A 14,353-nucleotide genomic window follows, 5' to 3' on the forward strand; every position below is an offset into this window, starting at 1 on the left:
ACATACTACATCTTCTACAGGCCTTACCCATTTATATCCCCCCTTCCTACACAAAGACATTGAACAGAATATTCCTGCAATTTCTCTGAGCTCATAAACCTTGTCTCCCTTACAGGATCCTATGCCTTGCTGAACTTTTTTGGGGGCTTTGCCCTCAGAGATTTTGCAGGCTATTATCCTATTTGTCACTTAACAAGGGTTATCAACTGGTGCCGCCATAGCACATTTAAACAATGGGTATTAATACAGTAGGTGGCTTCCAAGATTTCGCTGCCGGCTCTTCCTTGGTGCATAGATGACATTTCATCAGGAAATGAATCCCATCCAACAATTGGTGCGACATTGAAGTATGTAGGAAGATTTTTGCCTTTTGAACAGGAATTTGTATCCACTACACCTCTTATGCCCTGTACACACGATCGGACATTGAACGGACATTCTGACAAAATCCATCTGATTTTTTCCGACAGATGTTGGCTCAAACTTGTCTTGCATACACACGGTCGCACAAAGTTGTTAAAAAATCTGATTGTTCTGAACGCGGTGACGTAAAACACGTACATGGAGACTATAAACGGGGCAATAGCAAATAGCTTTCGTCTCTTAATTTATTCTGAGCATGCCTGGCACTTTGTGCATCAGATTTGTCTACACACGATCGGAATTTAAAGGATCGGATTTTGGGTCGGAAAATTTTATATCCTGCTCTCAAACTTGGTGTGTCGGAAATTCCGATGGAAAAAGTCCGATGGAGCCCACACACGATCGGAATTTCCAACAACACAATCTGATCCCACTTTCTCCGTCTGAAAATCCGACCATGTGTACAGGGCATAAGACACTCGGTTTCCTTTATACTCTCATTAATGCATCTCCTAGGGACTTCAAACCACCATTCATAACCAAGTAGGAAACTCCCAGTTGACCTTCACAACAGAACAAATTGATAGATACTGTTTTTTACTCATAAGGTCTCAATTTGTACCAAACACAGGGAAACACACTTTAAGATCCTGACAAGATGGTACCTTACCCCAAGTAGCCTTCATAAGATGTATCCACATTCCACAGACCTCTGCTGGAGGTGTGGTGTGGCATGTCTGAAACATCCTACATTTTTTTTTAGGTCTTGCAACAAGATCCAAGATTTCAGGTGTGAGGTCAGACAAATCACTCAAAAATGTACTGATTACCATTTACCCATCGATCCGCCTGGTTTTGCCTACATCATCATACCATACCTTGGAAGACTTGTAAGCTTTCTGTATTACCTCACCTGCTCAGTGCAGCTAAAAGCTGTATTCCCGATTTCTGAAAGCAGACACGACCACCCTTTTTATAGCCACGTGGCTAGCCAATGTGAAAAGAGAAATAGAATTTTGAACCTTCTTTCAACAAGCCTCAACTCACGTGACAAATTCCTGAAAAATGGTTCTTCTGGCATGAATTTTACATATTCGATACTGGTCATCAGGACCCCGCCCATTGCATTTTTTACTATGAATTTTACATACGCAGCCAAATACAAATCCATCCTGGAAAAATCAGGAGCTCCATTGTCGCCTGGGGGGGTGACGGGGTACTGAGTTGAGCAGAGACCCCTTCCCCCTATTCCAAAAGAATATAGCCTCAAAGAGGTGGAAGGAATGGCAGCTTCCTAACGCACATGGTTTTGCAATTGAAATAGGATGTCCAGCAAGCTTATATAGGTGTGATGGTCAGGTGTCCAGAAATGTTTGGATTCATAGTATGGCTTTTATATAAATTCATTTATAGATTGCTAGAATGTACAATATCTGATATACACTGTCAAGGACCTGTTTAGTACTGCTGTTGAAGGGCATGCTAGGCCAGCCTTGTTCAACCAGTGTCGTAGCACCCTGGGGTGCCTTCTGGCTTGCCTAAAAATTGTCTACAAGCTGGTAGGTGGATCAAGCCTTTTTTTTTTTTTTTTGTTACACAAAGCCACAGGTTTTCATTGTACAGCATCACAACCAGCTGCTGGGTGCCTAGCAACCAATGAAGTCATTGATAAGGTAGATGCCAAGCGCCTTAGGATGTCCTTATTTGCCCCCTTCCCTGCCCCTCTCCCTCAGCGCTGGGGGTCACGTTAGTTGAATGATTGGTACTGACTAGTTTTCCAGCTTTTCTCTCAATGTGCAAAGGTGTATTGCTTTGTAAGAATAAATCACCTTTAATGTTGTGTGTCCTACGCTTGTAGATGTTGCTGCATTATGTAAAACTGATCATATCGTTTTTCACGGTTTTAGATTGGGGTGCCTCCAGATTGTTAAAAGGGAGCCGTAACTGAAAAAAAAGGCTGAGAAACACTGTACTAGACATATTCTCCCTCTACAGGGATAGCACATTACATAAGACAACAAAGCACTTTAACTATCTTATATTCTATCATAGTATTCTTTTTTTTTTTTGCTCTGTAAAATGTATTGAATTGCATAATAGTAAAACTGGTCTTACACATCCGTTCTTCAGATCGGTCATGCAGCAGCTTTGAGGCTGACCTTCTTGGTAGTGGCACAGCTCACCCTTACAACATATTGCTTTTCAGTGAGCAGCAACATAGAAGTCAAAGCAGGTATGACTAGAATTAACCTGAGAGTTAATTCTAGGGCCTCTCAGCATTGCTGTTCTCACCGCTTGTTGATCGGTAATGGGAGGGCATTGGAGGTTTTCCACTTTCATAAAGTGACACTTTCATTTAAAAAAAAAAAAAAAAAGCTAAAGTAAAGGACTTTGAGGTCCCTGCACAAACCTGCATCAACTCTCAACCCCCTTTGTTACAACTGAATGTGGTTCATTCTGGAGGCTGCACATTCCCATTGGCTAAAGAGGCACCCCATCGTAGTGATGGACAATTAGGATTATGTGGGATACAGCAGGGAGTGGACAAGCTCTGACACTACCTAGAATAGTTGGAGCCGTGTCCGTCAGTATAGCCATATATAAAGGAATGAGGCTAAACGCACATACACATAGAAGACATGGTTTCAGTCCACTGGATTAATAAAGTGTGATTTGGTTCCTCTACGCCCACCTGACCTTTTTAGTGTTTCATTTGTCAAGGATAAAAAAAAAAAAAAAATTTATTATAGTGTTTATTGTAACATTGTTTATAATTCAGATTTTTTTTAGCCAGCACTTGGCGCTTTAAGCTTCTTTATTGCATGGGGGGGGGTTTGAGTCCTTACCTTTTTCAGCATTGCATGTTCCATTTTGCACGCACACACACACCAATGACTTACCCCTTATCAAGCAGCTCCGTACAATGTTTTTCTCATACCAGCTAAAACAAAATGCGGGAAGCTTTTACTTTGCCCTCTCTTTAGATAACCCACAGTGCCCTGTGAAGCCTTGATTTCTTGGTCTGCTATATAGGCAGTGGGTAACAGGGACACCATTTTTGTTTTACAGGTCTTACCGGTATGGATGGTAATAATTCTTGCTAATGCACCTAGGCAATAATGCTTAAATAACTCAATAATCAGGCATTGTGCCATGCAACATCTTCAGAATCTGGATGTCTATCCAACTGTACTTTCTGATTCTTCTTGCAGGTAAAGGGAGAGGCCCAGGCTTACGCCATTGAAGTCCGTGCTCGTGCTGATGCTGAGCAGATGGAGAAGAAAGCACAAGCCTTCCAGCAATATCAGGAAGCTGCTATAGTGGACATGTTAATGGAGAAGCTGCCTTTGGTATAATGCCTTGTTGGTTGCCAGAGTGTATACACTGCTTTCTGTTCTCTAATGATCATCTTGCACATCCCTACTCAGTGTTCACTTCTAATGGCATATTTGCCATAATCCAAAACTGCCAGAAGACTGACTAAAGCAGTCTATTGCGTATTTAGGTGTATGAATGTCCCAGCAATGTGTGTTTTTAAGCCGATCATAGACATTCACCATATCCAGCAAAAATTAAATGTCTGTGGGCAATTGCAGATGCCACTAGCAAAAATATCTTTTTGGGGTGGATAGTGATTGGGAAAGATTAGAAAACCTAGTTTGGGCACAGTTTACACAAAGATGATGTCTGATTTTGCTATTAACCACTTAAGCCCCAGACCATTTGCCTGACCAGAGCACTTTTTGCGACTCGGTACTGCGTCGCTTTAACTGACAATTGCGCAGTCGTGTGACATGGCTCCCAAACAAAATTGACGTCCTTTTTTCCCACAAATAGAGCTTTCTTTTGGTGATATTTGATCACCTCTGCGGTTTTTATTTTTTGGGCTATAAACAAAAAGAGCGACAATTTTGAAAAAAATGCATTATTTTTTACTTTTTGCTGTAATAAATAGCCCCAAAAAATATATATTAAAAAATCGGACAATTTTGACACATTTTTGGGACCATTGTCATTTTTACAGCGATCAGTGCTATAAAATTGCACTGATTACTGTAAAAATTACACTAACTGTGAAGGGGTTAACCACTAGCTGGCTAGGAAGTGATATTAACTGTTAGGGGGCATGGCTACGAGTGACACGTCACAGATCACCGCTCCCGATCACAGGGAGCTATGATCAGTGACAGTGTCACTAGGCAGAACGGGGGGATGCTTGTTTACATTAGCATCTCCCCGTTCTTCAGCTCCGTGAGACGATCGCGGGTATCATCAAGTCTGCGGGACCTGTGATCATACTCATGGAGCTCGCGGCAGGGTCACGCGCGCCGCCAGTGGCGCGCACGCGACCACACGGCGGCAAATTGAAAGGGACATACAGGTACGCCCAGCTGTGCCATTCTGCCGACGTATATGTAAATGCGGCGGTCGGCAAGTGGTTAAGTATGTGAAATCTGACCCAGGAGTGAGTGTGTGCGTGTGCGTGTGTGTGCGTGTGCGTGCGTGCGTGCGTGCGTGTGTGTGTGCGTGCGTGTGTGTGCGTGTGTGTGCGTGTGATCTAGATAATCTCTCTATCTCTATTTGAAGTGCTTTCAAACCAATAGGGCTGCCCTTTTCACTTCTTATACTCCTTCTTCCTTTTTTTCTTTACCTTGCCGCCCTGTTTGCTTGTAGAAGCAGGGAAAAGTAGCTCTGCGTGAGCTACAGTTTGCCATTGCTAGAGCTTACACAGGGTAGGGACTCTCTCTCCTGGAAGTACCAGGTACTTCACTTGGCTCTCAGTCTGTGATGAGCTACAGGGAAGTAAAAAGAAGGGCAATATTTGCAACTAGGAGACGGTAATTGGATAGATATTTTTACAGTTTAGTAAAAGGAGACTTGAAAAATCCGTTGTGTTACCTGCTAGTAACAGACTGCATCATATGTCTTTTTTTTTTTTTTCCCCATTGTTCAACTTTAGTAGGAGTGTTTGTTTTGACTGGAGTTATTTAAAACCAAACCTGCCCTTTTTGTTACATTAATATTGCAAGACAGGACAACATATGGCTCAGCATTGCTATGTATTTGGTGACACTGGCATTTGTTTTTCAGATTGTCGATGAGATCAGCAAACCTTTAACCAAAGTGAATAAGATTAAAATGGTGTCCAGCAGTGGAACTGAGGTTGGAGCTGCCAAGATTACAGGAGAAGTATTGGACATACTAAACCGCTTGCCAGAAACTGTGGAGAAACTGACTGGCATTAACATCAGTCAGGTCAGTGGTTCCCATAAGCCAATTGCTCTGAAGACAAGAGCAGTTCATTTCTGCAGTTGTATCAGGAACCCTGATACTGTCCAATGGATGACTGTGTGACTCAGTCTCCACAGCTACAACTATATTGCTTGAATAACCAGATATATCTTTTTGTAGGTTATTAAGTAAGCCTGTGCTTAGAGTAATTTGGAGGCTGCCATTACTGACCTCTCCTGCTAAAAACATAGGTTTGTTGACTATCAATACTGAACATCCTGCCGCCTTAATTTTTTTTACTTCCCTACCCAGAAGAACTACGCAGATCAGGATTCCATTTGCTACTTAGTTGTATTGATTCTCTGGCATAGAATGTAACTTGAACATGAGTTTAGCAATTGCAGCCACCAATGTTATATAATAACAGGTTTCCTTTTAAAGTGGTTCTTAAAGGCTTTAGGTTTTTTTTTACCTTTTAATGCATTCTATACATTAGGTAAAAAACCTTCTGTGTCTGATTCCCCCAAGCCCCCCTCCCCCTTTATAGTTACCTGAGCCCGATTCTGGCCAGCGCTGTTCACAAGAGCAAGGGCTCTCTGCTTCCTCACAAGACAGATTGGCTCCTGCTGCTGTCAATCAAATCCTATGACTGGGGAGGAGGGGCCAAGCTCTGCTGTCTGTGTAATGGACAGAGACAGCGGGGCTCATAAGTGAGTGGCTTCCTATGGGGGCACTAGGCAGGGGGGAGGAGGAGCCAGGAGCGCTGACAGAGCAGGTAAGTATGACATGCTTGTTATTTTAAAAAATAATGTCCAAAGGTTTAGGCTACTTACACACTGAAGCGCAACTGTAACGTTTTTGCAGTGCTTTAGCGGCGCTTTTCGGGCGCTAGCGGGCCGTTTTTTTTAGGTCATGTGACAACGGGACCTTAAAAAAAAAAAAAAAAAAGACCCGTTTTGAGGCAATTTGGACGTGCTGCCCATTCATTTCAGTTGATAGGGGCGTTTTGGGAGCACGATTTTATAGCGCTCCCAAGCCGCCCTAAAGATGCTGCTTGCAGGACTTTTCCTAACGTCCCGCAAGCGCACCGCCTGAGTGTGAAAGCACGCATTCAAGTGAATTGGAGGCAGTTTTCGGGCGCTTTACGGGTACCATTTCTAGCGCTAAAACGCCTGAAAACTGCCTCAGTGTGAATGGGGTCTTATAGTCATACAGTTATAATTTCTTGTGTTTTTGGAGGTTTGAGCTTGTGGGCTGCTGTTTTTTTTTTGTTTTTTTTTTTTCTTCTTGCTTTATTACCTGGTGATCCATAATAAGCATTCAGCCACTGATCAGTAAGGACATCTGATATGCAATTCATTTTTCTGCATAAGTGACTCACAAAGCAGGAGAGGAAGGAAGAGGAAGACCTGCCCAGAGTTTGCTTTCTATGCAAGAGGGGAAAGCTTTGCACACATAGGTGTGAATGTAACTAGGGACTTGCATTATATTGTATTCCTTTAAGAGTCTAAACTGTTTTACTTTCTGTTGATTTTGAAAAAAAATTTCTTTTCCAGACTATGCAGAAGAAACCTGGACGCATGTCCTAACGCTTGAAGGTCAATCAGTCCCACTGTATCGTCATCCCACGTATGTCTTACACCCTTGTTCTCCTCCTTATGGTGCCTACAACAGCTGTCTCCTTGTCTTTCACATCGGTCTCCTTGTAATAAGGTTGTGTACAGAAGCACTTCTCCACAGCCGACTCATGCTTGTTTGATAGGCTCCTCCTGGAGCAGATTGAGGCCTTCTTCTTGTCATTTCAGACTTAGAACCTGTTTTTACAGTTATTGCGTTATGGGCATTCAACATTATTTGTCTCAGCTGGCAGTAATAATATGAAGTGTTTTCATCCTAAGATTGGATCTGATATATAAAAGTGTCCATGTGTGTGTTGCCCATACCATCCAATCACATCCTCCCTTTTATCTTTCTAGTGTTTGAAGGGAGAATTATGGATTTTTGGGCAAGACATAGAGTTCTTCTTTCAGGAATATTCAAATTAGAGCCAATTCAAAACATGGAGATTTTTATTATTTTTAATTTTTTTTTTAAATATCTTTGTGTATAGATTTATGTTTATCCTCAAGCATGTTTAAATATACTTTGTCGACTGACTCACTAAGCTACTTTACACTTGCAGGGGGGGGGGGGGGGGGGGGGCAGTAAAAGGTGGTTTCACCGCCCTCAACCGCCCCCTTAACCTAACAAAGTGGCTACAGGAGTTGTAAACATGTTGCAACTGATCTACAACCATGTGCAATGCACATGGATGCTGCACAGGCTAATGGGGTTAAAACAGGTGGCGAGGGGGTGCCAAATAACCTTCCAGCTGCCTGCCAAACACTGCGTTGGATCACTTTTCAGAGGGCTGCTGAACGTGTAAATGAGTCCTACCCTGGAAGGTAAATGCTTTCTAGGATTGGTTTTGAACTTTTCTACTGCTAGCTTGAGGTTATGTTTTAGGATTTGCTTCCACCCTACCCAACCTCCTATGCAGTAAAATAAAGATTCCATTTGTGTGACCTGCCCAGGGATGGGCAGTTTTTATATCCTTTTTGGTGTCTGGTATCCTTTTTAGAATAAAACAGTGAAGGGAATTTATCAAAACTGGATCAGCCAGAATCTAGTAGCTGTATCTGGCAACCAGTCAGCTCCTATGTTTCATTTTCAAAGCTTAACTGAACAAGCTGAAGATAGAAGCTAATTGGTTGTCACGCACAGCTGCTCCAGATTTATTAAACCCCCCCCCCCCAGTAGGGACCAGACTTGGTCATAGTCTGCGATAATGCAGTCTTTCTTAATGTGGTTACTTTGGAGATGGGCAAGACCTTTATTTTCTGTGGAAAGGCCTGGATCAAGCTTGACTTTCTCAAATGTCGCCAGAAAGGGCATACAAAACTGCTTCATCACGGAAAGGCCAGGCAGCGCAATCTCCATCCATCTGCTTCTGAGGTCTGCATTACAATGGGGATGTTTGGTCAGGATGGTGCAAGGTGGAAAAACGCTGAGTTTATATTAGAAGTGTACTTATCCTTTAGGACTCATTCACACAGGTGCTTAGCCCCGTGCAGCAACCATAGCAATTTTTTTTTTTTTTTTTACTGCTGGTGAAGTGCATGCGGACAACCCAAAGAAAGTGATTGATTTTGCAGTGGCTGTATGGACTCGCTCACACAGTTTTCACAAGTACGCAGGGACGGGTGCATGGACACAGGCTCTGCCTCTGGGCCTGTGCACTTGTCCCTGAGTCTGTAAAGCCTATGCGTGCCCATTCACATTCTATGGGCTGCCTCCATGCTGCTCACCAGCAGTAAAAAGAGTAAAAAAAAAGGTACATTTACTGGAAGTTGACATGTACTTTCACATTTATGCTCTGTATTGTTTCAATACCAAATAAAACAGTTTCTACATAAAGAAAAAAAATGGGCATGGCCATTGCACAAGGCTGAGTGCCCGAGTGAATAAGCCCTTAGGTTCCATTAATGGTACACCATACTGATGTGCCTCTTCAAGGTTGCCGGTAACTGATAGCTACTGTGTCCTGACTGTTTCAACATAGAGAAAGAGGCCAGCGAATGAAGCATGTACACCAACACATTTTTGCTTTGGTTCTGACTTCTGGGCTACAGGAGATGGGGGATGTAAGATTGGCCATATATTATACAATTTTCCTTTTAGATTTACCAAAACCATATAATATGAGGTCAAACCTAAACACTTTCAATTTGTATGCAATTAGGCATGCCCTTGCACTACATAGTTTTAGATGAACCCAAATTATTAATTAAAATAAGAAAATTGTAGAATGTATGGCCATATTTAGTCTGCACAGACTAAGGACATCACAGGGGGTGTGGGAATGCTCAGGGATTATACAAAAAAACTGACCCCACTACTAGAGGTGCAAGAACGTCTCTGGCAGAAAAAGATTTAAAGTGGTTGGAACCATAAAAGAGCCTTTCACTGGCAGCCCCTCTCCTTTATTTGGCGATAACTTGCTCTGTAAGTGTTTGTTTAAATCGATGCTTCTAAATACCCTTTTCCAGTTATCTTCAGGCCGGTCACGTGACTCCCGGCTGTTCTGCTATTATCCGGGGCTACAACGGGGGGGCTGAGGTTTTCCTCTGACGTTGGCCGGGAGTCACATGACCGCCGTGCTGGCCACTCGGCACCTCCCACTGTAGCTTTGGATCGTAGTAGCAGAGCAGCCGGGGTTCACATGACCAGCCTAAAGATAACTGGGAAAAGGTATTTAGAAGCATCTGTTTAAACAAACACAGAGTGAGTTATCGCTGGATAAAGGAGAGGGGCTGCCAGAATATTTGGAATTTTTTTTTTTTTTTAATATGAATAGCGACAGGAGGGGGGGAGGGCAGAGACAAAGAGACAGACACGGGAGCTGACATACGGGGGGGGGGGGGGGGGTGCGGAGTACCAAGGAGAGCTGCGGATGACGAAGGGACGAGAGCTGACCACAGTGGTCAGGGACCAGCAGCCATGATTATCATAGTCAGCTCTTAGAGGGGGACACAGGGAGTGGCAGGATCAGGCAGGTTTTTTACAGTTTAGAGAGGGACAGGTTAGACAACACAAGCATGTTGCTGTTCATTTTTGCTATAAGGGGAACAGGATTTTTTTTTTTTTTTAAAAACACCAACACTGGAAGTTGTAGATCCAGCAACTTGGGTGAAGTGGATTTTTCTCTTGCAGTTTAATCAGATGCATTATTGATTGTTTCGTGTTTTCACTGATTTTTATTTTGTGTTTTTACTATTTTGAGAATTTTTCTGTTTGTTCCATGATAAGTAAAATCATCATAAAAAAGTCACCAACTTTTACTGACATATGCCAGTAATGTATGGCTTGGATAAATGAATATCTATTCCCCTATACACAGTAGTTTGTTAGTGTGACCATTTACTAATAACAAACCACCACATTGGTGAGGATAGCTTCAGATCGGAGAGTGCCACTTGTGCTATAGAAACCGTGTTTAACCACTTCAGCCAGCAGATGGCACTCTTGTGTGCTGTCAAACATCTCCACCCTGAAATTCCTCTGTGCTGGCATTGCATTGGAGAGCATATTTTACCAGACCTAGGTTTGATCCAAATTTAGCAAGTTTTCTTGCACATTTCAAGTTAGGATTAAGCAGAGAGTGAAATGTGTAGTGGTTGTATAGTATGGTGGAAGCTGTCAAACGGGACTCATTTCATCAGGCATGTAACAGAGAAAATTGAGTACTGTCCGTGATACTTTTATTATTTACACTAACATATCATTTTTCAAGCAGTACTGATTCACAGAAGTTTTAGCAGAAGGTAAAATGTTAAAACAAAACAAAAAAAAATAAAACATTTCTGAGGGAAAGGAAAAAGAAAATCAAACCCATACAACTCAATGTGTATGGCAATGGTAATAAAGCTATCAGCAAGTGACATAAGACAGAGGGAATGTAACAACAGGCATGTAACAAATAACTGTCAGTCGAAACCTTGATTGGGCAGGATAGTGTTCATCCAACCTTCTTTTTTTCCCTGCCTGTTAGACAGACAGTTACTTGCCTTTTTATTTCTTTTTTTTTAAAGGGGACCTTTATTCAAAATTAAACACACAGCATTATCCAAATCCTCCCTGTTACTCAATTGCATGTATTTTTTTTGTTTTTTTTTTGTTTGGGAAGCAAATATCTTTTTCTGCAGGTACTCGCTCCCGCTTTCTCTCTAATTTTAGACAGGCAGCAATAAAAACAAATTACCTAGTAGAATGAGGAAGGAATAGAATGGGGATCTCCAAACTTTTTGAACAAAGGGCCAGTTTACTGTCCTTCAGGCTTTACGAGGGGGTCCGGGTCCGACTGTGGCCAGTTGAAGCAGAAAATGCCTCGGGATCAGTGGAAGATAACAGTGCCCCACCATTGGTGTCAACTGGAGGAGTAGTGCCCCAAGGACCTGATAAAGGCAAGCAAAGGGCCACATCTTGCCCTCGGGCCACAGTTTGGAGACCCCTGGTTTAGAACATCTGTCTGTATTTTATTGCTGTCTGTCTGCCCATGCTTACTTCCTGTCCAGCTCCTGGATATCCAAACAGGAAGAGAAGAAAGTTTTAATTAAAAAAAAAATTGGCTAGCATTGCTCTTTAACACAGAACTTTTTGTAGACGCATACCAAATTTGAAACATTCGGGAATTCATAAGCGTCTGCGATATTCTTTAAAATTCCATCATGCCTCCACACAACAAATGTCGGTGCGGGCAACAAATTTATGTACCTGTTGTAAATGGGTACATGGCTTTGGGGCAAGCACCGCGTGTTGAGGTACGCTGAAGCCAGAGTGTTTATACAGACAACCCATCCTTGGTGAAGCAGAACTCCCTTCCCACCACTGCAGCTGTCACACAGACTTGTACAGGGGAAGGTTCCATTCTTGAATGAAAAGATACTCAGCTGTGCTTAGAATTTCCAATAATCTCTGAGAATGTAGAACACTGTAAAATGGTGCATTATTGATCCCAGCCTACGTATTGACTTGTCATTATTGAGCTGGGATGAGGCAGCAGTGTATAGTTCAACAGAATGTAAAAACCCTGTTTAAGTATGCTGGACAAATCTATATACAATTACGCTCTGTTGTAGAGGTTTAAATGTTTTAGAGTTCTGTTAGTTTCTATTGGGAGAGGCCTTTTAGTTTATGCGAATCAGTAGTGCGATTCCCCAGCTATTTTACATCATCTAAAGGGGGCATCTGGCATGGCTGCAAAGTGGTTAAACTCTAAATTTACAGGACTGTAGGAATCAATGGACCCACTTAAATAGTGCTGCAGGCTGAGCAGCTGACAGTACTGTACTGACATTGGGATGACAGAGATTATATGCATTTTAGGATTTTTTTGCTATGGTAGTTTAAAGGGTTCACCCAAAACAAATATTTTATCTTTGTTTAATTGCCAGCAGGTTGAGTCACACTGCAGCTTCTTACATCACGTGGGTTAAGGCACCACATGCATGGCATGCCTGGATTGGTAAATCAGAGAGAGGAGTGGGGTGGGAATGGTTTAGGGGGAGTAGGAGGACATACCCACATTCATTTTGAAGGGGGGTTAGCAGTTGGAAAGGCAGTTGATTGAATCAAGTAATCAGCCAGCAGTGGTTTGGAGAACTAGAGTGCCCTGGGACATAGTTGACCATAACTGACACCATTGGACAATGAAACCTTCTGTTGGCCCGTATAGATCACTGTCCCCAAATTCCAAGTTCCCCCTTACCCTTGTCAACAGCAATTTCAGATGGGTCTCCCACTCCCCAAGATGAGTTTCACATTCAGAAAGAGCTGGTAGAATCCTTGATGAATAGAGCCAGACTAGGGAAGCTATGAGGTGATTCAGCTCACCAACTCAACCCAAATTGACATAGTTTTGGCACAACTGACTCCTTAAATGCTGCTTTTGTGTGGCAAAGAAAGTTAGAAAGTTGGCTTCAGCACAAGAATTTCTAACCCTGGTCTGCATCAAGTAGTGGCATCTGCAGTCCTTCACCATTCCACTGTGCCCTTCCCTGTAGGCTGCTCTCCCTTCTAGAAGATTCTGAATTGGATACTGGAATATGGGTTTTCCCCGCTGAGCAGTCTTTGTACAGAACAGCTGTTATAACAGTGAGTCGTGTGACCTCTACTCCTTTTCTTGCCTGCCTCTGTTTCCTGTGTGCCAGCCCCCAACATGGCTGTTTTTGTTAGCAAGCATGTGCCAGTCACAGGATGGACTGTGAATGTTTTTATGTTTATACATATCTATATCATACGCTGTTTTACAATGTATAGCTACTAATTAGTATGTTAACAATTATAAACTGTGAATTGTGTGCCTGTAGATGATAAATGCCTTATACCAGAATTTATTGTCTTGATGGATGAATAAATATACTATACACCTTTTATGGTCTCCGTTTTAATTACCAGCTTTTAATGTAAAGTATATTGAATATGAACTTCTCTGCCGTCCTCTCTACCAAAATGTAAAACTCCAGAAACTGCTCCAACCACACACATTATCGTTGTATTGCTGAGACGTGTCCACATTTGGCTTAGAGCAATATAAAAATTCCCTAATTAAGTCAGCACATAATACAGCAGATTTCATTGTGGGGTTGGAGCCTTACTGTGACGCATATTGGGTGTTGTGACAGGTTCACTTTAAGGGCTCATTTACACGGGGTCTGCAGAGCATGTGTTTATGCATCCAGTTGTGACAGATGTCTTGTGCACTCACTGCTGACAGCTGTTAAAGATTGGTAATGGGATTGATTGTACCATCCGCCTGTCTGGATCCAGGGCTGTGCATCTGTTCCTGTATGGATGTAAACGATCGGATTTGTAGAAATGTCCATACAGCCGCTGCATCTGTCAGCCTGTTATTTTACGGAATCCCATACTGACAGAAATATGGGACCTGCCACTGCTGACTTCTTCTTAAAGGAAAGTTCACATCTTTTAGGGTGGAACACGTAACCTGTTTCTGCTCCTGCACCCCAAAAAATACACACACACAACACCCATGACAGCGGGCAGGGGTTCCTCTCCATAAACCCGCTGTCACTTTTTAATAGTTTGGGGTTCCCCCCATAAAGGCGCATCATTAATTCACAGTTTCCTGTGAATGAATAAACTACAAGCACTGCCATCCACTGCGACGGACATACTCGTAGTTTGAATGAACTGCAGG

The 14,353-nt window shown here is 42.5% G+C and overlaps 1 protein-coding gene across 1 annotated transcript in view; it reads left to right on the plus strand.

Annotated features, from left to right (window-relative positions):
• FLOT1 (flotillin 1) overlaps window positions 1-13,566 on the plus strand; it is a 54,393-nt gene extending 40,827 nt beyond the window's left edge. The window contains exons 11-13 of the mRNA XM_073598919.1: window positions 3,576-3,713; window positions 5,455-5,619; window positions 7,152-13,566. Of these exons, the coding sequence (XP_073455020.1) occupies window positions 3,576-3,713; window positions 5,455-5,619; window positions 7,152-7,184 (336 nt within the window). The 3' untranslated portion in view covers window positions 7,185-13,566. The remainder of the gene's footprint in view (window positions 1-3,575; window positions 3,714-5,454; window positions 5,620-7,151) is intronic.
• Window positions 13,567-14,353: the final 787 nt, after the last annotated feature.

Source organism: Aquarana catesbeiana, linkage group LG09 (genome assembly GCF_042186555.1).
Source record: "Aquarana catesbeiana isolate 2022-GZ linkage group LG09, ASM4218655v1, whole genome shotgun sequence".
Taxonomy (NCBI): Eukaryota; Metazoa; Chordata; class Amphibia; order Anura; family Ranidae; genus Aquarana; species Aquarana catesbeiana.